Source organism: Ictidomys tridecemlineatus, unplaced genomic scaffold, assembly GCF_052094955.1.
Source record: "Ictidomys tridecemlineatus isolate mIctTri1 unplaced genomic scaffold, mIctTri1.hap1 Scaffold_46, whole genome shotgun sequence".
NCBI classification, from domain to species: Eukaryota; Metazoa; Chordata; class Mammalia; order Rodentia; family Sciuridae; genus Ictidomys; species Ictidomys tridecemlineatus.
Genome location: NW_027522984.1, coordinates 518,957 through 545,961, shown reverse-complemented (window position 1 = coordinate 545,961; position 27,005 = coordinate 518,957). Strand labels below are relative to the sequence as shown.

General features: G+C 36.6%; 1 protein-coding gene across 1 annotated transcript in view; it reads right to left on the bottom strand.

Moving 5' to 3' along the window:
- The window catches only part of LOC144373707 (axin interactor, dorsalization-associated protein-like), a 48,759-nt gene extending 23,876 nt beyond the window's left edge, over positions 1-24,883 (bottom strand). Inside the window, exons 1-5 of the mRNA XM_078036730.1 lie at positions 24,492-24,883; positions 24,273-24,284; positions 12,781-12,850; positions 5,064-5,117; positions 4,692-4,746 (exon numbers count right to left, since the gene is read on the bottom strand). Of these exons, the coding sequence (XP_077892856.1) occupies positions 4,692-4,746; positions 5,064-5,117; positions 12,781-12,850; positions 24,273-24,284; positions 24,492-24,883 (583 nt within the window). The remainder of the gene's footprint in view (positions 1-4,691; positions 4,747-5,063; positions 5,118-12,780; positions 12,851-24,272; positions 24,285-24,491) is intronic.
- Between the last annotated feature and the right edge of the window lie 2,122 nt (positions 24,884-27,005).

The window sequence follows — 27,005 nt, the reverse complement described above, 5'->3', positions numbered from 1 at the left end:
TCAAAGCCGGCCTCAGCAAAAGTGAGGCATAAGCAACTCAGTGAGACCCTGTCTCTAAATAAAATACAAAATAGGGCTGGGGATGTGGCTCAGTGGTTATCTTGCATTTGTATTGTAACAGAATAATTAAATAGTATTTTCATTTCTTTGGTATCAAAGCTCTGAAGAGGACGTATTTGCTTTAGAATAATAGCTTTGTTATATTATTTTTACAAGTTAAAGTACTATGAAACATTTAATTTATGTGAATAGCTTTAGAACAAATTTAAATAGCTTTAAAACAAATTCTGTTTTACTTTCTATAACTGTATTATAGGTTTACATTTTCAACAACTATGGAATAACAGATTCTATTGTTCTTTTAAAATAGCTTAAACTTTACATAGAGTTTTCTTTCTACCAATACTAGCAATGATGTCTTAGGAGGATCTCAAGAGGAGCTTGAATTTTACAAAAGACATTATCATAAGTATGAAGCATGTCATGGGTTGGAGATTCATTGGCTGATTTGGTAGGACTTACACACTTTGGATCACTACATGGCAGGCATCTGATGCTACTCCACCATGGAAAATTCAGCACTCCCAGCCTTTCTCTTGGAGCACAGACCTACCAACCTCCTGAAGCTAACCTTCAAAAGATGACACACAGGCAAATATCAAAATGCATTTTACTTTTGGTGACTGACGTGTTTCATTTTTGTGGTAGGAAAATGGGCAGCTGCCTCAATTTTGAAAGGTTATTTTTTAAATTATAGGAAAAGATTCCTTCAAAACATTCAAATCTATTTAACTCAACACAATCTTGCCAAGTTCATACTACACTTAAAGCATTCAATAGGCTCTGGGGTGGGGGAAGAGTCCATTCATAATCTCTTTGAGGACTAAAACAAATACAAGTGAAAATAACACATGTGAGAATCTGACAATGGATAGTTAAAATGATTCTATACAGGAGAGGAGGCAGAGTTTAATTATACCTCTATAGAGACAGCAGAGAAAGCTTTCAGGGAGAGGTGGAATTTCTGTGAAGCCTTGAAGGGTGGCTTAACAGAAGGGAATTTTGCAGGGTGGTGGTGGGGAGATATGCTTGAGTAAGCAGTAGTACATTACTGCAATTAACATAAGAAAAAATGGCTCAGACTTTCACAATCATAGTTTTAGTATTTTCAGACAGAATTTAAAAGATTTCAAAATGTTCAAGTAAAGAATACATCAGCCTAATAAACCAGCCAAGAGCTAGTGATGTAGCTCAGTGGTAGAGCATTTGCCTTATATGGGAAATGCCCTGGGTTCGATCCCCAGCACCACACACATGCATTAAATTTTAAAAAAACTTTTTTTAAAAGAAAGGAAACCAGTTAAGTTCAAAATATTAAAAGTTAGAATTCACTATTTTCCTTAGAAGAGGCTTAACGTTTTAAAAAGAAAGCTTGAAGAAGTATACTTAATCTGAAATATTACTAAATACCAATTTGTAGAAAATATTTAATTCCAACTCAATAATTAACTCACAACAAGTGCCCTGCTTGGATAAATTCCAAATTACAGAGTCTACCCTACTGAAATACAGAATACTCACTTATGTTTCTTTGAGAAGCAACAGCAAATTAAAATCATCTAAAAAGATAACTATCAAGAAGGGAAAAGTACAAATGAAAAACATTATATAAAGTATAATAAAGTGAATCTCCAAAATACTCTTTCCATTTCTATTCCAAATCTTTTTTAAAAACCCAAAAAAGTAATAGATTTTAACCTGATCTTCGACTAATACATGGGTCAATAATTTCTTAGGAATTTGAACTGGAGAGCTGTACTTAGGAATGATGTAGTACAGCACCACTACAGGTATTACTAACAGCATAGTGAAAGAACCAATCCAGGTGACCCTAAAACTCATTGCTGGGATTTACAAGCTAGTGTCGGTGTTGTCCTTAGCAGAATGTTACTGAGAGGATTCGAGTGCTTAGCATATAGATGCTATTCTAAAAAAAAAAAGGCAATTAATGAAAGATCTTGTGAGGCAATAGAAGTACTTGAGCATGCTCAGAGGAAGAGAAGAGATAATAAATATATGAAATAAACATCCACAGTCTTTACGGCCACTCTGTGTATCTATAAGATTCTTAAATTTTGTTTGGAAACAAACAACTAATAGGAAATAGTGACTGAATAAGAAGCCAAAATCCTAATAATTTTTATCATAAAAAACTGAGGGCTGGTGACATAGTTTATGGTAAAGCACTTGTCTAACATGCCCAAAGCCCTTGGTTCAATCCCCTGCATCATATCTTTCTCTCTGTCTCTCTGTCTCTCTGTCTCTCTGTCTCTCTGTCTCTCTCTCTCTCTCTCTCTCTCTCTCTCTCTCTCTCTCACACACACATACACACACACACACACACTCACACACAAACATAATTTTCAGTAGAACCACCGTATAAACAACTGTTGCAATCTTTTATTTAAAGCCATCAATGTGTTTTTCTCAAAATAATCTTATATGTAGCCAGTCATAAAAGATCATATATCATATGAGTCCATTTAAATAAAATGTCTACAATAGGACAATTTATAGACAGAAATCAAACTAATGGTTTTCTAGGGCTGGGAATTGGAAGGGATTTTAGGGGGATGGCAAGAAGTGAATGACTGCTCATGGGAATAGGGTTTCTTCTTGTTGTGATGAAAATGTCCTAAAATTGATTGTGGTGATGTCTGCATAACTCTTCCAATTTACTAAAAAAATTGAATGATATGTTAAATTGGTGAATTGTGCTTTATATAAATTATATCTCAATCTTATACAAAGTATTTATTAATGCTTTTGAGAAATAAAGTTTTAGGTACAAAAAACTCCCAAAATTTGTGAGAAATATTACATTGATTAGTATCCTTATATACATTGGATATAGGCATAAGAACTATTTATGAATATAAGTTGTGTCTCTTATAACATCTCCAACTCTTATGATCTAGGGCTGGAGATGTAGCTCAGTGGTAAAACGCTTGCCTAGCATGTGTGAGGTCATGGGTTTGATCCCCAGAACCACAAAGAAAACAAAACTTTATGATCTGGATTACATAAAGAAACCAAAACTATTAAAATGACAGAATTCTTGCCATATTCAGAAGGATGGTGTTCTGAAGAAATGAAATATGATCATCTAAAACTATGGAAAAGTCACCAGAATCACAACAAATCCGCTATGCATTCCTTTGTTGTTGTCTGTTGTTGTTGTTAACTTCTCTTTTCCAACCCAAACAACAGAAAATCAGATCCCCTTCAGTATACTCTGAGAATCCTTTTCTATCCTGGATCTGCAATACAATCACATTTCAGCTATCTCAATAATATATGTCTTTGTTAGAATTGCTATAATGAATTAGATATTGGCATTTTGTGGAATTTATAGGAACATTCTATTTAGTTCTTTTTTGGCAGGGGGTACTAGGATTAAACTCAGGGGCACTTGACCACTGAGCCACATCCCCAGCCCTATTTGGTATTTTATTTAGAGACAGGGTCTCACTAAGTTGCTTAGTGCCTTGCTTTGCTAGGGTTGGCTTTGAATTTGATATCCTTCTGCCTCAGCCTCCCGAGCAGCTGTGATTACAGGCATGCGCCACTGTGCAAGGCTCTCTTTAGTTCTTAAATTAATTTTTTACCTCTTACTCAAAGCATGTTTACATTAAAAGGATTGCACTAGTGTGAACTGAGATACACTGACAAATGTTCTGAGATTTAGGCCCGGCTCAGTTACTGGAGATTGAAGTGAAAAAGGACAAAAAAATCATTTCATTTCTTTCCTCAATAGAGAATGTGATCACAAGTCTGAGACTCCTTTCTGTTTGAAAATGCTTTGATTTTATGATTCCCTACTTAAAAATCTTACTTAGTTGGATAAATAAAATCTACTATTCCCTAGTCACATAAATGCACTGAGATGTGCAATCTTATCTCAATAAAAAAAGAGTACAGGAGCTGGGTTATAGTTCAGTTGGTAGAGCATTTGCCTTGCATGTGTGAGGTACTGGATTCGATCCTCAACACCACATAGAAACAAATAAATAAAATAAAGGTATTGTATCTGTCTACAACTAAAAATGTTTTTTAAAAAGGCTACATTAACTTACATTCATTCAGTTTTTCACACTGTGCCTTTGCCCATACTGCAGACAGTTCTAAGAGAGCAATCATTTGAAACAGCAGAAAGGCTTTATTTGGGAATATCCTAACCAACAAGATAACTGAAGGAATTGTTTACTTTTTAAAATTTTGAAGAAGGGAAAAAAATGGAGACAACAAAAAAACACTTTGTAATGCATTCCCAACATTCAGACTGTAGTTTTCAATAACATGTAATGTGAATGGGCATTAATGACTGTAACCTTATATTCTCTACTGGACTCTACTGAAAATGTTTATCAAAATAATTATAATCTTATTAAAGCCATTAAGACAAATTAAAGGTTAATTTGGATATTTAGATGAAGTACAACATATATATTCTATAATAAAGATTAAATCCAAATGGTAATTAAAAATACAAATATTGTAGGAATTTTAAAAGCACCAAAAAATAAGAGAAATAAATCCAATCACTTATGTGCTAAACAATCCTAATATTCACAACAGATAAAACTCTCTTCCTATAGGAATATCACTAAAAAATATAAAACAAAACTTACTTGGTTCTAGCTTCTTGAGGTCCTCCAGTTTAAATTCTTCCTGGGACTGTGTGGACTAAATTTAAAATATGCATATTATATCTTTTCATTACAAAGCTTTCACTGCACCCTATGTCTTTTAAATGGCAAGAATAAAATATTTTTGGAATATTTTTGATTTTTGGACTATTTAAGCTAATAGAAACAGAAAAAATTAGAATCATATCTTTTATTTCTAACGTTTACAAAGTATGAACTAAATCATTTAAGTGTGAGTTCAGCTGATCAATTCCAATTGTTATAAAACCCTTCTGAGATAATATTACTTTAGGCATGAATGTCTAATATCTTATCAGAACAATTTAGAATAATTCATTTAAAAAATCCATTTACCTGTAAAGCTGCGCTTTGCAATTCCAAGCATGTTGCAATTTTGCCTATGGTTTTCTGTAGGGAAAAAAATGCTATAAATCCCAAGATAATTTTAACTGTCAGTTACTAAAATCAAGAATTTTTATTTATAAGAGATCTATAGGGACTGGGATTTTAGCTCAGTGGTTGAACACTTGCTTCACATGTGTGAGGCACTGGGCTCGATCCTCAGTACCACATTAAAAAAAAATAAATGAAACAAAGATATAGTGTCCATATACAATTTAAAAAACTTTACAAAAGAGATCTATACTGCTTTAAATAAATTATTATTCCTTTTCTAGCACCTTGCAGATTTTAGAGAAGAGAATCAGAAGACAAAGGGCTGAGAAGTGGGAGAGAGATGAGTATATATTCTATTCTAAACTAATATGCCACAACCAATTCTAAATCAATTTTGGTTTGGTGATAGGTCTAGATATGATTTAAAGGGCAACAAAGATAGCCATTATGAAAAGCAGTGTGGAGGTTCCTCAAAAGATTAAAAATTGAACTGTGATATGATCCAACAATTCCACTCCAGGATATATGGCCAAAGGAAAGAAAATCAGTAAGCTGCAGAGACACCTGCACTCCCATATTCATAGCAGCACTATTCTTATTAGCCAAGAAATGGAAACCTAAGAGTCCATCAACTGATAAGTGGATAAAAAAAGTGTTATATATACACAATGGAATACTATTCAGTCATAAAAATAAAGAAATCCTATCCTTTGCAACAACACGATGGAACAAGATCATTATATTAATGAAGTAAGCCAGGCACAGAGACAAGACCCACAAAATCTTATTCATGTGGAATACAAAAAAGCTGATTTCATAGAAGCTAAAAGTATAATGGTAGTTACCAGTGGTTGGAGACAGTAGGGGTGAGTGGGGGGATAAATAAATGCATCCTACATTTCAAAAGAAAAAAGAAAAAAAATTGTAAGTTTTTAAACATAAGAAATGATACGTGAGTAGAAAATGTTAACTGGATTTAAATATAACACAATATATACATGTATCAAAACATGTTACCCCATTTATATGTACTATCTTTGTTATCTGTAAGTTAAAATATTGACTATTTATTTTTAAAAATAGCTTTTTTTAGCTGTAGATGGACATAATACCTTTATTTTATTAATTTGTTTTTATGTGGTGCTGAGGATTGAACCCAGTGCCTCACACATGCTGGGCAAGCAAGCACTCTACCACTGAGCTACAACTCTAGCCACAAAATACTAACTTTAAAAAAAGAAAACAGAAAATTAAAAAGGGGAAGGGCAATGAAAAGAGAGTTTTGACATCTTCCCTTCCAACCATCTTCTCATAAAGCCTGAAATTTACTAAAAGATATCTGAAAGATAGCACAATGGTCTAATTTAATTCTGATTTAAGCTCAATTCTGATTTGTATAAAAACGTAGGCAATATTAACAAAATTAGTATTTGTGATGAATGGTGCAAATTTTACAGTCAATCTGTTTTATAAAATAAGCTATAAAACACATGTGATAGGGCACAGTCCTTGCTTTTAATATGCTCATGTTCTATTATGTGTGATAAAACATATATCAAATCACTATATTAAAAAGAGAGACATTCAATCTATAAGCTTCAGCAAAATAAGTTCCTTTTATGTCCTAAAGGAAAAGAACATGATCTATATTAGGAATCCAGTCCCAAAGACTAGGGAGGATTTCCAAATCAAAGAGTTTGGAAAATTGTCAAGGTTCAATTACTTAAAATCCCGAACTGAAAGCAGAGGGATGGGTGTGAAAAGTAAAGTGAAGTAGGGCATAGTCATTCTGAAATGGACCTTTCACAAACTCCTTGCTGAGGAATCTAGGATTTCTTTAACAATAAGTTACATAGAAGTGTGTTTTTATTTTTATTTTTTTTTTAACTGACATGCCCTTAAGAACACTGTTGTGAGCTGGGCATAGTTACGTGTACCACCTACTGGGAAGGCTAAGGCAGGAGCCTAAGAGTTTAAGGCCGGTGTGGGCAACACAGTGATACTTTCTAAAAAACAAACAAAAAACCCCTTGACTGTTGTGATACAGGTATGCAATGCATACATAATTTAAAGGAAAGGGGAAAAACTGAAGGAAAAATTATTTAAGTTATTTTAAACTGTCTAAACAATATTCAGAATAAGAATATGAATAGCTAAGGTGGACATGAAAAGGGGAGATTCATGAGAATCATAAAAGAAATTATCAGGGCAGGCAGCTGAACAATGCCACTGAGACTTCTAGGTCCTTCCAAAAAAGATATTTCTGAAATGTGTTTAGGAATAAGTCTAGATAATAAAAGCAAAGAACTGTGTAACATTTACAATGTAAACATTTACAATGCTTACAAAATGACATATTTTGGAAAAAAACTGACATGTTTTTCTGAATGTATTTTCTGTATGACTTACAAAAAGTTTAGTAAATTGGGGATTTGGTGATTTTGTGTTTGGTTAATGTTCTTTGAAAGGTAAAAGAGGAGTAAAGGGAAGTAACAGTATTGTCCTGGCCTCTGGTGCTTAGGCTAGTGGACATTCTTCAATTACTGAATCTTCAACAAACAGCTAGGATAGCAACTCACAGAAAAACCTATTATTGAGCAAGATATGCCTCTCAGACACACAAGTAATAATATTTAATTATCTCCATAATCTTTTTAAAATTTCAATATAAAATCTTAGAAAATATGCAATTTTAATCTGAAAAGAGATTACATTTGAAAATTATGTTTATACATAGTTTGCAAAATACTCAAGTTTATTCATCCTCTTAAATAGCTATGTATAGAAACCAGCAGTAAGCAATCTTTTCTACATAAAGTCTAATATCCCCAATCATTATTGTTCAAATATACCACTCAACTCCAGCAAAACTAGTAAATAATTAAGTATAAATATAATAATCAAATAATTTATTAATAACAAATACTATTAATTATTAACCACTTATTAATAACTAATGAGCACTTACTTATAGGCTCTCCTAAATGATTGATAAACATTAATTTAATTAATCCTCCCCAACTCTGAATTAGCTGTGATCATTTTACTGGTGTGAAAACTGAAGTTCAGGCAGGTTAAGTAATTTGTCCCAGTCATCAATGCCTTCTATACAACACACAAGATATTCAATAAAACCACACACTTCCATCAATTCCATTTAGATATGACTTACTATATTTTTTCAAAACTGATTTATAAAAGAATTTTGCTTGTATTGAGATGTATCAATGGGCTAATCTTCAAATAGTAGTTAGCTTTTTTCCTTCTTGACTTTAAAATCCATTTTATTTCACACTTCAAACATTTAAGATAAAAATGTTGTAGCTGAACAATAAGAGACCACTAACAAACTATTATCACTTAAACATTTCTTTAAGTTAAGCAAAGGCAATAGCTTTTTATATATAAATGTACTGAACTATGGCAAAATACCAACCGGCCTTATTCATAACTATTTTAAGGGACCACACCCAGCTTCAGTATTAAAAAATAAGTGAAACACTATTACTTCAGCTGTGGCAATAACTTTTAAAACATGTAGAATTTATTGATGTCAAAAATCAAGTGCTTGCTACTGAAACAGTGTCACCTTCCTTAAAATGAACAGTTCAGAAAAGTAATAAAGAAGCACAAGTTCACATATGCCAGAGTATAAGTATTGACTACTTTAATTAATGTACATTAAACCAAGCACTGAAGTGATGTTTGATTTTTAGAAAGACTTAAATCACTAGCATTTTATTCAAATTAATTGCTCATACCTAATATGATAAGAAACAGAAAACAGTATCATTTTTAGAGTATTAGCTACTTTAGTTTGTCATTGCTAAGAAAATTGAGAGCTCTAAAGATCAGTTAAAGGTAAACATGGAATAAAAATGGACAATTAATGAGCTAAATTAATTTTGCTTAAATGTATTCAATTTATGTAATGAATAAAATGAGTTTAAAAATAAACATAATTCAGTACAGTCTTACTTAATCCAGACTTATCTTTTAAATATTTAAAAGCAGCCACTCATCTTCCATCTAGCTGTTGGGGGAGAGAAAACACTGGGGTAGAGAGAAAGTGGAAGTAGAAAGGTGGAATCGATAAAACATAAAACAAGTATATATTTCTGGGATTCTCATTACCACCAAGTTTGATTCAAAATAGGAAAAAACTTTCTAAGTGTCATGAGATAGGATGTTCTATTTTGTCCAGAAACTTACATGAGAAAATCTACAACACCAAAGTAGGGAATTCCATGGAATGAAAGCTTTTGGCAGCTTTTTGTTGGCCACTAAACCCACTTGTTATAATGACAAAACTATTGAAAACTGAAATGAAACTAAGTGAACTAATCGTGAGAGAGGATCAAGTAAGAATCATAAACTCTTGTTTTAACTAGAAATCTTTGAGAATATTAAAAATAGGAAATAAATGTGAAGTTTTTATTCTATCACCAATTAATATGGCTTAGACAGATTAGTAGTTCTGCTTTAGAATTCTTTAGATATAAAATAAATATTGGAAAATATGTTATTCTCTTAAAAATTAGGATTTATTTTAATAAATATAAAGTAAATATCAATAATAGGTCCAATAAAACATTTATTCATCAAATATATTTGAGAGCTCACTGTGAACTAGACAGCAAAAAGTTTCATAAAGAAAGCACTTTAGTAATAAGATTAGTTTTTAAAAACCAAAAACATTTTTCAAAGTTCCACTAACTACTGAATGGTTGGCATAATTATATAACTTGTCACTGCTATCAATACATGAAATAGTATAAGCATAAGAAATATAACTCAAAATACAACAATATTTTTGCAAAGAATAAGGTTAAAAGCATTTTCTATTTTCCTTTTTGGAGAAAAATATTATTCAGTTTTCTCTCCAGCTTATGTATAGGCATAGTATTTAATGCAGATCTAACAGTATGTGTCAAAATTTCCTGTATTATGTTCTTTAGAACACTAGATCCAATGAAATATTCTGTAAAGAAAGGAGGGGAGCTTTTCAAAAGCAAATAATTTTTAAAATACTGTACAACCAAACTCTTTAAAATATCCAACATACACATTAGAATATTAAAAGTCCAGAGAAGTCATAAACTGTGTGCAAGTAATGCCTATTGGGCTGGGGATGTAGCTTACTGATATGCAGAGTGCTTGTTTGCCTAGCATGCGGACCTGGGTTCCATTCTCAGCACAACACACAGACACACAGACACAGACACAATCTATTAATTTTTAAGAGCCAGTGTTTCCTAGAACATGTCTTGAAGACCTCTCTTTTCTAATCATTATTAACTGAAGACTTTGATAATTTTTTTCTTATGGAACAATCATATAATGCCTATACATCAACATGAGTGTTTCTGTCTGTTGTGAATATTTCACTTGCATTTTCACAGAAATTTAAACCTTTAAATGCATAAAACTTGCCTTATATGGTAGAACAGAATGACTTGGGGTCCTTCTCCAAGACCAAGGAATAGACAGACTGCAGCTCTGTCTGCAGTTACACCTGGCAGCCAGAAATGCCTCCTGGGCAGGTATTATAAATAATATGTTCCTCAGAAATCAGGCTTCCAGGAAAAGAGGAGGTACAGACCACTTCACAGGTAGAGGTCACTGGAGTTTTAGGAAGGAAAGACCTTTTAAAGTCACTTAAGAGTTCTCTAATCTCTCATTTCTTATATAAGGAAAACCAGGCCCAGAGCCAAAGCCAGGATGCAAGACTTAAGTCTTCTGACTCTAGGTCTCAGCACTCTCCTCTAGGTCCTGCAGCCTCCTGGATCTTTTGGAGTACAAGATCTGGGGGTCTTTATAACCAAAGACAAGCTGAACAGCTATAAATTAAAGAATCAATAGCATTATCAACAACAACTCTAGTCTCAGAATAATAAAGAAAATAAAGAAAAAGTTAATTTTTTCCTCATCACTTAACAAGGTTCATTTTTTGATATTAACCTGTTTGTTTTGTAATTTTAAAATGTTTTAGGAGGTCAAAAGACTTTAATCTCAGGCCATGTGGCTCACATGTTCTACTCCTGAGCAACAAATGCTGGAGAAATCTAACTAATTGAAGGCAAACAGGTGACTAAAATATGGGATCATTAAAACTTTTTTACATTTTTTATTGTCTTCATATTCATAACATACTTTATTAACTATTAATTTATGTACCTGGATATCTAAGATTCTATTCATCAAGATTTAGATATTTTAAGTCTTAATTCAATGATGCCAGCTGATCACTTCCTAATCAGTTCCTAGATAGATTTCACAAATCTTACAGAAGTGGGATAGTGTATAGTTTTTGTTCCTTTCCTTAAGCATATCAGCTATTTCCTTTGTGATAATTATTTTCCAGGACTAATATCCTAAGTCTCTTAAATCTATTGTGGATATTAGCACTTACTAAGGAAAAAAGAAAAACACCCTTTCAAATTGTAGTAACATAATTTTTTAAGTAGATTTTAAATATTTTAAAAATACAAATATATTTGGGCAAGAAATACGGCTAACCCTCTGGGGGATTTTTCTCCCCAAACTCCTGTAACTAAGAATCAATAAACACAGGCCTATGGATTAAAAACTTGCTTAAGTTTAATTAAAAAGTTATGCAAAAAATTACTCCCATTTCCCCTTGTGCAAAAAAAGAAAAGTATTAATAAGACTGAATTAGGTCACCAGGGTTTTCACACTGCCTTTTCTTAAGAGATGAGGAAAAGGGGGATAGTAGAGGATAGGAAATGTAGCAGAATACAACAAGTTACTAATAGGGCATTATGTAAAGTTGTGGCTGTGTAACCAATGTGATTTTGCAATCTGTATTTGGGGTAAAAATGGGAGTTCATAACCCACTTGAATCTAATGTATGAAATATGAAATGTCAAGAGCTTTGTAATGTTTTGAACAACCAATAAATAAATAAATAAAAATAAAATAAAATTTATTCAAAAAAAGAGATGAAGAAAAGACTAACACATATTTTTCACTATCTACAAGATTAAAAATTGACTTAACACTACTTACTCTGAGCCAGGAGAAAATGGGAGTTGTTTCCTCCCATTTCTTCTCTTCTTTTAGAATAAGTTACTTTAAAGTATTCCCTTTTACATAATCTCTATCAGGGAATCAACTTGACATACAAAAATTTTAATTCAAGGAAGAAAGAACAGTAGTGAAACATTTTGCAATCTTATATGTTTATTTAGCTGACAGGTCTGTATGCCAAGTTCTTGACTTGACCTAATTTTTTTTCCATTTGTTTTTTGGTTTGGGGGGTTTTGTGTGTGTTTTCTTTTTTGCTTTGAGAGGTGATACATAAAGAGTTATGAAAATTCAGAGTTAAGCATTGAGGTGGAATGCACTTATTCCCAATCCTTCTGTTTTTCCAAGTGACTCGGAACAAACTCCAGTCTTTGGGTTACCCATGCTTTTCAACTAAAGTGTGGATGACTTCCGTTAGAGTTAAATAAGACCTAAATAGTTAAGAAAAGAAATTCATTAAGTGATAAGTTATATATCTGTATAAATGTTCACTTAATGTTAGGCAAAGCATGATCAATCTGATTTTTTTTACTTAAATATAACAGTTTTTTTGTTTATTTTTCTGCTTAATGGACTCAAGAGCAATTTCATTTGGAATTGAATATATCTAGATATTATTTGATGGTACCTTTTGCTCTTCTGTGAATTCAGAATTATTGTGTTGAGCTTGGGCCTTTTTTTGTAGATGTCTTGCTAATCTGTAAGAAAACATTTTTTTAAGAACTGAAAGCAAACTATCTCAACTGCAACAAAGTAAAACAAATTAAATCTCTTAAAAACAATAAAGTACATAATACTTCGTTCTGTTTTTGAAGCAATTCCACATTTTCAAGGCAAATCTACATTATCCTGAGAATCAAACTTTTTACAAAAAAAAGTTTGTACAAAATAATGATGCAATAAGATACTTTTCATACCATTTCACTGGGACAAATTTCAGAATCTTAAAGCTGCAAAGAATCTCAAAAAGCACATAATTCAACTTTCTTTATTATGCACTAATTTCTTCTATAAACAACCAATAAATAGTTTTCTAGATTCTACTTTAACACTTCCAGTGAGCACCAATAAGAGTATCAACCATAGATACGTTATCATTCTGTCATAATTAATTTCCCAATAAGATTTGCCCAAATCCAAATTACAGCCATGACAATAACTCCATCAAAATATGCTTTTGAAACATTTTTAATGGAAAATAAAGAAAAGCCGTCCACCAATCAAAAACAGAAAATACTGCTTGCTCAGTTATCATCATATCTAAAAATGGCAGGTAGGCCTTGAGTGAGTTTTCCAGGATGAATTTATGATGCTAGTCCAAGCTCAACAGTGAAGATCCAAAGCTATTTCTGAGACAGTAAAAGGCAAAAATTTACTCTTATGAAGAAAGAGGGGAAAAAAAGACCTATTTTAGACACAGTATTTGATTAGACATGTTTCTAAACAAGATATAAAAATGGCCAATAAACACATGAAAAGATATTCAGTATCATTAGACATCAGGGAAATGCATATCAGAATCATAAAATAATTACTTAGCACCCATGCAGATGGATATAATTTTAAAAAAAAGAGATGAAGAAAATAATAGGCGTAGGGAGAGTACGGAAAAAACTGGAACCCACATGCATTGCTGATGGGAATGTAAATTGGTGCCAGCCATTGTGGAAAAGTTTAATATAGTTAAATACAGAGGAATTGTATGCTCCATCAACTCCTAGATGGATACATCCAAAAAACTAAAAATAAATGTTCGCACAAAGCACATGTACACAAATTTTTATAGCAGCATTATTTGTAATAATCAAAGTCATACAACCAAAATGTCCATCAATTAATGGATGAACAAAACGTGGTACATATATTCAGTAGAGTATTATTCAGTCATAAAGAGGAATGAAACTCAGATAATATGCTAGCTACAGTATGAATGAACTTCAAAAAGATTATGCTATATAAAAAAAGTCAGATGTAAATGGTCATGTTATATGATTCCATTTACATGAAATTTCCAGGAAAGGTAAATTCATAGAGAAAGAAAGCAGATGAGTGCTTGCCAGGATATGGAGAAATTTAGAATGATTGACACGAGGTATGAAGTTTCTTCTGGGAGTAGGAGAAATTTTTAGGAATTACAATAGTGATGGTTATAACACACTGTGAATACATTAAAGACCACTTCACTATACACATTAAAATAGTGAGTTTTATGGTATATGCTAAAAAAATGCAAGAAAAAAGCTAGCAAAAGATTTTGAAAATAAGATTGCTATTTTGGTTGAGGTATAGGAGTAGGAATGGCAGCAAGTGCTAGCTAGAAAAAGGCAATTAAAAAAGAGAGTTAGTCAAATTTTCATCCATTTACTTACTTGCTTCCAAAGCTGGAAACCACACAATATATTTTCCTAAAATGTCATTCACTTACTCAGAGTCTCACAGTTTTATGAATTCTTATGCAGGAGAAGGTACAAATAAATATGGCCCATTATCCTTTTTCTGGATTTGCTTTCTTTTTTTAAACTCTTGCTGACCTATGTGGACTCTTAAAGGAATTCATGGTCTATACACCCTTAGCAATGTCAACTATACATCCCTGAGTTCAGGGAAGTTATAGTGTAATAGTTTCTTTATTTGAATATTTCTACATATAATTTGCTAAGTGTGGCTATCAACCTAAGCAGGATTCTTTTTTTTCTTTAAATAGTTTTGTTTTGTTATTTTTTTAGTTGTAGTTGGAACCAATACCTTTTATTTTATGTATTTATTTTATGTGGTGCTGAGGATGGAACCCAGTGCCTTGCACATGCTAGGCAAGTACTCTACCAATAAGCCCAAGCTCCAGCCCCAGCCCCTAAGCAGGATTCTTGTCAGGAAAAAAAAAGTATAGCTTTCAACTCCTGTTTAAATACTAATAATCAGGGCTGGGGTTGTGGATCAGTGGTAGAGTGCTCGCCTAGCATGCACAAGGCACTGGGTTCGATCCTCAGCACCACATAAATGTAAAGAATACCTACAACTCAATAGGTAAGAGATAATTCAATTTAAAAAATAGTTAAAAGATTTGAACAGACATTTCACAAACAAGATTTACAGAGGGAAAAATAAGCATATGAAAAGACATTCAACATTATTAGACATTAGAAAAATGTAAATTAAACCTATAGTTAAGTATACTGATAATAGCTACAATCAAAAAATAATAATAAATGCTGCTATACAGAGAAACAGAAAACCCCTTCATACTGCTGGTAGAGATATAAATGGTACACCCAATTTGGAAAATTTGACAGCTACTGTAAAAAGTTACAAACTGAACATATGACTCAGCAATTCTACTTATAGGTATTTATTCAAGAGAAATGAAGAATATGTCCACATAAAATATTGACATGAATGTTCAATGCAGTTTTATTGATAATAACCAAAATTCAAATATCAACCAACTAATGAGTAAATAGGCACATAAAACATGAGACAGCCATACAATTTAATACTGTAAATTCACCAATAAAAAGGAATAAAATCATAATACATGCTAACCCTAACCCTAACCCTAACCCTAAATCTAACCCTAACCCCCAACACTAACCCAAAACCCTAAACCCTAACCCTAACCCAACCCTAACCCTAACACCAACCCCTAACCCTAAACCCTAAACCCTACCCTCACCCTAATCCTAACCCTAAACCCCAAACCCTAACCCCAACCCCAACCCTAAACCCCAACCCCAACTCTAACCCTAACCCTAACAACCCTAACCCTAACAACCCTCACCCTCACCCTAACAACCCTAACCCTAACCCTAACAACCCTAACCCTAACGACCCTAACCCTAACTACCCTAACCCTAACCCTAACCCTAACCCAACCTAATCCTAACCCTAAATGCCTATTCTGTCTCTAGAAGCAGGTTTCTGCTCTCAAGGTTCTTGAGACAAGATTTACTTATATAATTAACCAGAGAAGAAAATAAGGTTATGTATAATGAAATGCTGAATTAGCTAAATGAACACAAATGAAGTAAATTCAGAGTTAAAACAGGATCCAGGCTTGAAAAAATTGGCTATTTGCAGAGATAGAATGTGGATAAATAGGTACCTTAAGATAAACAATAAAGCTGGGCCTGGTGGTATACACCTGTAATCCCAGTAGCTTGGGAGGCTGAGTCAGAAGGATCATGAGTTCAAAGTCAGCCTCAGCAAAAGCAAGGTGCTAAGCAACTCAGTGAGACCCTATCTCTAAATAAAATATAAAAAAGGATGGGGATGTGGCTTAGTGGTTGAGTGCCCCTGAGTTCAATCCCTGGTACCATCTCCCCCACAAAAAAAGGATAAATAAAAAAGTTTTCAAACCATGCTCTACAGGAATCCTCAGGATCTTGTGAAGGGCAGGGCTACTATGTAAAACTGGAGAAAGGACACTGCCCCTGCTCCTACCCTGGACTTCAATCAAAAAAGCTCTACTTTTTCTTGAAGTCTGATACTGGGGCTGGGGATGTGGTTCAGTGGCAGCAAGCAAGCCCTGGGTTCATCCCCTGCACCACCAAAAATAAAATAAACAAATAAATAAATAGCGTGACAAGCTCCTTAATTTACAAATGCATTTTTTTAAATCCATAGAGAAATGTCCCAAAGCTATGCAACTAATTAATGATACAGAACCCAGGTCTCTCAAATCCTAGTGCCCTTTTCACACCCAGCATTCCACAGGAAGGTGGATGGCGGTTAGTGCAAGTAAAGATTCTCAGAACATCCCAAACATTACAGCAGAGCCCCCAAACATTACAGCCAGGCCAAAACGTGGGTATACCGCCATGTCACAGGTCTCAAATTGGGACAAGCTTGGAGGAGCATAGGAAGAAGGACCCAAGAAAACTTCAAAATAATACACAGTCACCCTCCTGAAACAGGTCTTGAAGTTTTAGGGAATCTTCTAAGAATAAAACCTGCTCAAAGAAATGCTATGTTTGAGGTGGGTCCGTGATGGGATTTCCTTAGCAGAATCATTGAGCTGTGTTCCATAAGGGAAGCAGTAAAAGGTTAAAAATGCAGGAAAAGCCTGAACTCAAGGATGAGTCTGTATTTGTTCCAAAGCAATGCTTACACTGCACAGTTTTCAGAAAAGCACTAAGAGGATGCACCCCTTTCCCCAGGCTGCTGGCTGCAAGCAGAAATGTATAAGCTCCACCAGCCTCTAAGCTTCTACAGCAACACAAGTAATAAAACTGCTAATTTTACTCTTGTGCTCATGTAAGAAGAACTATTATGGTACTTTAAAAATGCTTATACCATCAGTTGGCTACTCCCCACAGCATCCCTTCTACACTGGTATTGTGACCGCCTTATTATTGGGGAAAATAACTGTAGAAGTCAATACCAGAGTCAAAATAAGATGTCTGGAACTTATTAAAATACTCAGTCCACACAGCAGCAGCAGCATGAACACATATCTCCCTAGCTAGTACTCATATGCTTATCACATTTAATTTACTAAAAAAAAATCAATTTTCACAAGGAACTTAAAACCTAGTAAGATCCATCCAATCATGTCTCAAGCAACACATTTAAAATGAAATTCCTACCTTGCTCCCCAAAAAGCACCCATTCTCAACTTCCTTACAACTATCTGTTCACAGCACTATTCTTCTCTGGATAACCAAAGCTCAAAACTTTAATATTTTCTTTGTCTCTAACTAGCTGTTAAACACTTTAGAATAAGTGCTTTGGTCGCAGCATTGTCCAGAACAAAAACAAAAGACTTCAACACTCCCTACTGCCTAGCAAATGAAAGCAAACTCTTCCACCAGGGCAGGGTACTCAGTGCTCTGTACAGAAATGCCCCAACCTGCCTTCCTCCACTCTCCAATATACAGCCCAGGCAACAGCTAGTCCAAAAGCCTGTACTTACTTCCCAATATACTTAGTGCTTATTACAGGATAAGATCTGGGGAAAGTCACTTAATCTGAACATTATTTTACTCCACTCTAAAATGGGCATAATAATGCTTGCCTGAAAACTCTAACTGAGGTAATGTAAAATGAGTGCTGTCATAAATTTTAGGGCACTATAAAAATACAGACATTATCATTATGTCACAGTTATGGTAATTTTATTTATAGTTCTCTTGCTCAGAAAAGAGGTAAGTTAGCCCCAATAAAACACAAAATAACAAGAGTTTAAAGATGGAAGCAATAAAAGAAATACAAAACAAATGTAAGATCATAAAATGGAACTGGGAATGAGTCTAAGAAAAATGCACACCACAACTGCATGTAGATTAGCTTCCTTTCAGGTGAAAAATTTGGCCTAAATACTGTATTTGATTTGAAAATGAAACAAAGTCAATTAGACAATTCTATGTCTACAAGATTAAAAACAAACCCAGTGGTCAGAAATAAAACAGTTCCTATGACAAAATGCTGTTCTTCAAAGTCATGTAATTGGACAGTCTCCTCACAGCCCTCACAGGGTGTCAGTGATCCTGTTGCTGTTCCATGATGTCTGCATCCCTGGCAGCACTTGTAACGCACATGTGGCTCCCAGAGACCCCTTGTTAATCCTAACACACCACTTCTATCTCCCCAGGCTTTATTTCAGAACTCTCCAGCACCCCTGCAGGGACAGCACCTGCTGGCCTCTGAGCACAGTCTCTCTGCAGCAACCTTCCACCAGCAACCTTCCATTTTCCCACTCCTCTAAATTTATTTTGATCAGCTCAAGTCTCACCTTCTACATAAGGCCACTCTGAGCAGCAGGAATGTAGGAAAGGGAGAGATGGAGGCTGGAGAGTCAGCAGGGCCCACCTGTGTGGCTCCATGGAGACACTAGGCTCTCCACACAAGAAAAAAGGAGAGGAGAAGGAGGGAGGTGGGAGCGAGCCCAAAGTCCTGTGTTCTTATCTGTTAGAACAGTTCAGCAATAAAGGCAGGTCAGGTCGGCAGGTCAGTTACCACACCAGAGTAAGAACACGGTGCTGGGTGAAGCAAAGCTTTACAACAGATTCTATCTACACTGCCTTCAGGCCATAACAGGCTACTATGGATGCTCTGGTTGATTCCAACTCGGACATGCCTCATTTCTTCTCTGATTTTCACTTCCACGTGTTTTAATATGCAATATATACCTTGTTTTTAAATTTCCCTTGCTTAAATAAATAAACCAATCTCTTCACAGTCTTATATTTACTTGTTATCCCCAAAATGACTGACACAGGACCAGATATACAGCAGGTCATTTTGTAAGCTAAAAATTATTTAAGACACCTATTTTTTAAAGATAACACCTTGTTGCAGTATAAATCAGCAAAAAGAAGCAACTTTTTTTTCATTAAGCAGACCATTAAAATAACTGCACTAAACATGAAGACACCCAAGTCACTTTTTCAGTGCATGCACAGAGCCATCAGTACAACTCCAATACTTAGACCACATCACATGTTAAAGCAAATGCGTCTGAAAACATGTAACACATTTCCTTCCCAGCCATTCCAGTTTATATTTTCTATTGCACAGACAATGCTCACTAGGGGGAAAAATAAATCCTACCATAATTTGTTATTTCATTCATTTAATTTTATACACTATTTCTACAGTTCTAACCTTAGACACAATAAAGTTACAGAGAATTATGAATTATGTGACAAATTAAACTGTACTTGATATGATTTTCAGTACTGCAGGCTATATAAAGCTGACACAAACACTCATATTAAGCTTAGTTTTCTCCTTTTCACATTTTTTCAATTAATATAATGTATCCTCTCTAAATATCCAGTTTCCTGGACAGAACTTCAAAAGACAAGCAAAACTAGTTTGCTGATTCTTCTTCTGCTCAATTACTAGTCCTGTCAGCAAAATTTGAGCAAAACTGAAAACTTTTGTCTGCTTAAACTGGGGAAGGCCCCACAGAAAAGCTCTGTAAGATATCCTCTCACTCAATGAATTAACATCCTACAGTGAAACACACAGAACCTTGTCAACTACACACACTGCATATTAAGAGCTTCTTCAAACCACAACTTGTGAAACGAAAGAAAATTTTCATATTCCAACTTCTACACTGTGAACAGATCAGTAAGCCAGGCAATGGCTCCACACGCTATTTTTGTTGCCATTGCTATTACTGATCAAGAGTGTGTAAGAGCTCATTGTCAGTCTAGAACACAGAAATACTTCAGCACAAAATAAAATAAATTTAAAACTTCAGTTACTCAGTCATCTTTATTCATAAAGATTATAACAACAATGTGCAAAAATATATAAGGAAACTACTCCTGTGCAGCTTGGTTGGGTGAAATGTGTACAGATGTTTCCTATATTATAGGTTATATACATAAGTCAAATTTCCTATATAAAACTAAATTTGGGAGTTGGGGAGGAGACATTTGAATATTAATTTATTTTTAAAGATGCAGATAGGACTTTGTGCAATGTATTTTTGTAAATGTTTTTCAAAATATTTGTCTTTGTTAGTGTTTCTTTTGCTGCCACCAAATTGGTAAGATGCTATTGAGATGTTTAGAGAGTTTAAATTTTTAAAAGTGCACCTGATATTTCAGATGAATAATAAACAGTATATTTCTTTTCTCAAAAAAAAATATATAAGGAATCTACTATCCTTTGTGAACTTTAATTATCAACTCTTTTAACCACCCCCAAAGACATTTCTACTATTTAGGCAACATAACAAAGACAAAAATTAAGCAAAATTCTGGCCCAAAGGGTCTCTCCCCCAAAAGGGAAAGATCCATTCACAAAGGATACAAAAACTCAAAGTAGATGTGTTACTGAATGAAATCCACAACTTTTAACACTAACCCTAAGATTATATTTCCTCGAAGGAATAAATGCCTGCTCAAGCATTTGGCATTGAAGAAGATATGGAAAACAAGAACATGGTGACAAGGAAGGGGCAGGTTTTGTCCATGATCTGTTTTGTCCTGTAAACAATAATTATCTGAATAATTCTAAAAGCAGAACCTCCTTTAGGAGAAACACAACTTTATACTAATCAACAAAACCATGTCACTGAACCAGCACTGATGTGTAAACACAAGTTAAGGCAGTTGCACACCATTATTTTTAGTAGTGCTTAAAAGAAGACTAAAATGCAAAACGTAGGGCTGTTGGTTTTCAATATAAAAACAAAACAAAAAAACAGTAAGTGAGTGGTCAATTTTAAAACACACACAACTAGATTCAAAATCAAGCAATACAGATTCAAGAAACATTTCAACTCCTTCTTTTTTTAACAACAAACTTATTTTAAAAATTTTAAAAATCTAGTTTTATCATTTTAGAACTACCAACCTAAGATATTCAAGGTTCTCTTAAATATCTTTGGAGGCTTGATGAGAGTAATTTGACACTCTGAACCCTGAAATTATTCCAAAAGCCACTAACCAGATGAGTGACATATAAACAATTACTTCAACCTAGGCAGTAATGAGTACATCTTATTTCTTCTGCTCTTTGCTATACACTGATGCAGAGAATAACAAATTAAAACTGTGACTGAATGCAACATCATTTATACCTAAGTAACAGCCAGAGTTTGTGTTTTCCCTGACTACTGGTGTTTTTGACTATGACAAAATGAAAGAAATTTAAAAAGTTATTTTGGGGAAAGAGGTTAAAAAGTACTTTTAGTAGCTTGGAAGCAGGACAGTCCTTTAGAAATTAACTACATTTGATCAGCTGTCATACAAATGCTCAAGATTTGCACCATTACAGTTAACAAGGGGGGCAAGCTGACAAAGAATCATGAGTGGGCTTTCTGGTGAGACGCAATCTAGATGCCTGTAAAAGAAGCCAGGCAGCCATGCAGGAGCTCGGAAGGGTTCACCAGCAACCAAAATACCCTACCACACTTGGCCCACAAGCAGGGTGAGGAATAGAGCACAGCAATTTGATCACATTCCCACAGCAGTTTTAGTCATTACCATAAGACACACTAGTTAAAAACATGATGAAAAATGCCTGAGAATCTACTAATACATAAAAATCATAAAGTGGAACCATTACCTTGCAATAGAACTATTTAAAAAATCATCAATCAAAACAAAAGGCTCAAATTTAGCCAGACTAATTAAGAGAAATTCAAAAATAATTCTAATTACGTTTTTAAAAATTTTAAAGCACATACTTTCCTGTAGGTAGTCCACCTTATTTTAAACACTAACTTCAACCTAAAACAATATACTGCTCTCATTCTCTTGAATTCAGCTCAATGCATTCAAATAGGCTCTAAAATAAATGGCACCTCCCTAAATGTGGACATTACGCTGATTAAGAAACACAGCTTCTTATAAAAATTTGAGGAAGGACAACAAACCCATCTGAAATAAGCATGTATATGAAACACTTTTATAATTATCCTTATTTAAAATCCATGCTCTTCTCTTGAGAAGAAATGAATTTTTACTATAGCATGGAAAGCTAATCACAGCATAAGGCTAGTTAACAACACCCATCCTTTTTCTACATTAAAAATATCTTAACAATGAAACTTAATGTGTTACCTGAAATTTGTAAAATGCAATGTGTATTTTATCATTCTGGATAAAAATATCTACAGCCTCAGTAGTGGTTAAATTGCAACTATAAAGGAAACTATCCCAAGAAAAATGGTTTCCCTATGAGGAGGCTTCATTGCTACACTTCACCTCAGGACAATGAATCAAATTAACTGCACCTTGTCCTCTGTCCAATGGCATCATCAGTCTGACCACATGTTGGGAATCGGGTGCAAAATATATGCTATTTAAGGCATAAAACCATATTACTCTTTTTGTTCATCAGACCTCCTGCTTCAGGTCTTTAAGGCGGTCATTCACCTGAATATTCTCCAGAAAACTAGTTATTTCCTCCCTGATGCATTCAGGGCCTACCTACTGGAAGGGGGGCAGGATGGAAAGCACGAGTTATTTTAAGTTAGCTTGCTTTTAATCCTTTAGCTGATCAAATCATAAGATTTTGTTACAAGTTAAACTAAAGACTACTGTCCCACAAAGTATCTGGCTACCACCACTCTTCAGTGACCTACTGTGATGGAGGGTTTGACCTTAAATACCATTCCCTGAACACTCACCTTAAGAGCCCCCCCCACACACACACACACACAGACACGAAGAAAAACGTGGATTGTCTGAACAGTTTACCCGGGAAGGACCAACCATCACGACCCCCGTTTCCTGTAAACAGGAAAAGTGATCTGCCCTTCCCGGGCCAACTGTCCTAAATCACCTAAACCCGAGATTCTCTGACAACTCGATGCCGCGGGGCAGGCGTGGGAGAGGAGGGTCACTCAGGGCAGCAGACGAGCTCCCCACCGCCGCACTCCGGCTCTGTGCCCGACCTGCGGGGGTAGAGCGCCAGCGGGCGTCGGCCTCGCGGGCTCAGCGCCGCGGCGGGCACGGGAGCTCAGCCGCTGGCTCCTGGAGCTGAGCGCCGAGACCTCGGGGGCGCCGGGCTCCCCAGCTAGCAGGGGCCGGCGCTGGGTCCAGGCTCCCGGCCCGAGTCCGAGGCCCGGCGGGGCCGTCCCTGCGGCCCGCGAGGGTGAGGCGCGGTGGGGGGGGGACCTGCCGGAGCCCGTGGGCTGCCTCGGAGGGAGAGCCATATCTAACTGCACGAGCACAGAGCACATGGGCGAAGGGAGAATATAAACACGGCGTTGGGCTGTGAGTGGCCTCCTCACCGGGCCGCACCCTACTCCACGCCCTGGACCGGCCGTGCCCCTCAGGCAGCGTGGGCGCCCCGCCACCCGCGTCCCCGGGACTCGCAGCCTGGCGACAATCCCGCCGAGGCTGGGGCAGGCTGGAACCTGCATGCGGACCGACCTGGGCACTCTGGCCCTGCCGCCCCAGTCCCACGAACTGGGAGCTCCCGTCCGCATTGTCCTCCAGGCGGCCCCGCCCGCCCAGCGCAGGGAGTGGGGAGCGGCCGGCGGTCGGAGGGCGCAGGCCGCAGCCCCTGCCAGGTCCCGCGCTCGCGCTCCGGCCCCCCCAGCTCCCCACCATTAATTATAATAATCCTGAGTACTAATAAATTATGCTAAGTCACGGGGGCCGCTGGAGCCAGGCCAAGTCTGAAAATGAATATGTAAAATGCCGTAATAATTACCTGCTGCTGCCTCTGCCTGTGAACTCTCATCTTTACTCACTGCTCCTCCGTCTGCCATTTTGAATATTATAACCAAAATAGTCCCAGCGAGGAGCCCTCCCTCGCTCCGCGCCCCTCCCCCTTCCGTGCCAACTCGCTCCGCCCGCACTCCTGCCAGGGGTCGTGCTCTGGCACTACTCACCCGGGCCCCCCCTAAAGCGCACTCAACCTGAGAGTCACCCTGGCGCTGCATCTCTTGGGGACCGCTCTATGCACGCGTGACTTCCTCCACAGCCTGAGAAGCAGTTCGCGCATGCACTTCTTCCCTTGCCGCCCTCCTGAAGCAGGCCCCAGCGAAAAGTGTAGTGTAGAGCGCCAGTGTCTTCTGACAGTTCTCCCGCCTTGCTCTGCCTTCCCCTGCGGCGCTGTGAGAGGCGGGCAGGAAGCCCAGCGGCCGCTTTCCGTGCAGTTGACACGCTTACAAAAGCCAGGCCGAGGGCCACGCCGCACTTTTCCGCGGGCTCCCGGGTGTGTCGCCTACCTCTTGGCGCGACTGGACGCCTGACCAGAGCCATGGACTTGGCCTCCCCACGCCTGGAGTAGTGGGCAGCCCAGTGGGCGGTCTCCTGCATAGCCCTTGCTTCGTGAGGAGTGGAGACTGCGAGGCCAGTAGCCCTGGGCTCGGTCTCCAGCCGATTGTCTAATGACTAATCATGTATAAACTCCTGGGGTTTTTCAAGTTCTCTCTCAAGATAATGAGAAAAGTAGTTGGTGGAAAGAAAAGGCCCGCCCTGAAGTGTCCTGCAGGGGTGAAGTGTCCTGCAGAGGTCACTATGGTCTCCACTGCCACTGGCAGGGCCTCGTGGAGAGCAGTCGTCCTAATGGCCAGGCCACCGCCAGCCGCGCACCGGGTTGAGCTGCTGATGCTGGAGCCCAGGGCTCTGTCTCTGACGGCCACTCTGTGGGTTGAAACCGGTCCTGGTGGTTCAGCCCTTGGGGACTCGCAGGAGCGCGGAAGCCAAGCGGTGGGACCGCCAGCTGTTAAGAACCAGGCCAGAGGAGTCCTGCAACCAGACCAGGGGCCTGCTCAGGGTCAGCGGCTGTGTCCACACAAGTACAGAGCCCTTCCTCAGGGCCGCGAACCTGAACTCCTCTCCGAGAACTCGCATGCCCTTATTGAAATCCATAGCTTCTATTTAATCTTAGTTGCACACTTTGATTCAGAAAGTAAATTAGTGTGACGTCAGAAAGGCACTGAAGCTAGTGAATGTGCTCTTCAGTCTTTACTATTTCATTTCCATAAAAGGAAATCTTCATGGAGTGAATTTTAAGGAAAATTTTCTGTGATAAAAATGTTTAAAATAGTTATGTGGATGTTTCATGTTTATCTTAATGAAAAAATGTTTCAAACTGCCTAGAGAAACTCCTGGGCTGCTTAGGTGCTCACAAACGAAGACATAATAGTACTTAAACAGTTATATAAGGATTTTTAAAACTGCTGAAGTCTTGTAATCTACAAAAACTTTAGGAGCGTCTTATCTTCTGCCATGAACTTTACTAGGTAGTAGGGATAGGAAAATATTGAAACACTGCCTTGACCTCAGCAAGCATAGGGTTGTCAAGACTCTCTGGAAGACAGGAACTCTGTTCGTCCCAGTTTTCCAGGAGGGGGGAATTGAGGGATAGAGATGTCAAGTAACAGTCTTCACAGGCTGAGGAGAAACTTGGGATTGGAACTGGTAGCCTCCTTGTACTGAATGGAACTCTTGGCGCTGCAACATGCATTTTAAAAAGACTCCAGGAAATGTATTTCAATGATAATCATTGCCTCAGGTGATATGATTAAAAATTACCATTTTTATGTTAATGTTATATCACTATTAAATAACAGAGTGAAAATTTAAATATAGGCAAGGAACAGTACTCTTAACTGTTGTACTCTGTTTGCTATGGATCAGGCAAAATCTGGAGGTGTATTTAGTTCACAGTGGGGAGAAAATGCACTAACGTCCTGTGTGTAAGCTCAAAATAAAAATGTATGCATGAAAGAGAACTTAACATTCACACAAAAACATGCACACAAATAGCAACTCTTATAATTGCCAAAAATCAGAAATAATCCAAATGTCCTTCAAAGATGAATGAATAAAACTGGTACATTTGTATCATGGGATACTGTTCAACAACAAACAGAAATAACTTGTTTGTATATTCAACAAGCTAAATGAATCTCAAAGCCATTATATTGAGTGAAAGAAACCAGTCTCAAAAGGTTACATAATCTGATTCTATATATGATGTCAACGAAATAGCAAAACTATAATGAAGGAAAACAGACCAGTGGTTGCCAGTGGGTAGAGACAGGGAAACGTGTAAATGTAAGGAATAGGCACAAGAGAGGTTTTGGCAGGTAGTGCAGTTCTGCATCTTGACTGTGATACACATAAAGTGAATACACATAACACATGCAAAATGAAGAGGGGTGGTCAATTCTGCCTAGATATTCCTGTATCATTGTGAATAATTCACTCTTTCTTACCAATGAGCATCATGCAAGGCTCCCTTGCAGCTAGATATGGCCTTGTGTTAATTTTTGGCTATTATATTATTGGGTGGGTTTTCCAGGATATCTCCTAAAAGAAGCAAATTTTTTCCTTTTTTTCCTCTTTCCTGCTGTGTAGAATGCAGACACAAAGATCAAAATTTGGGCATCATTTTTGTATGCAGTGCTATCTTCAAGATGCCATCTTCATA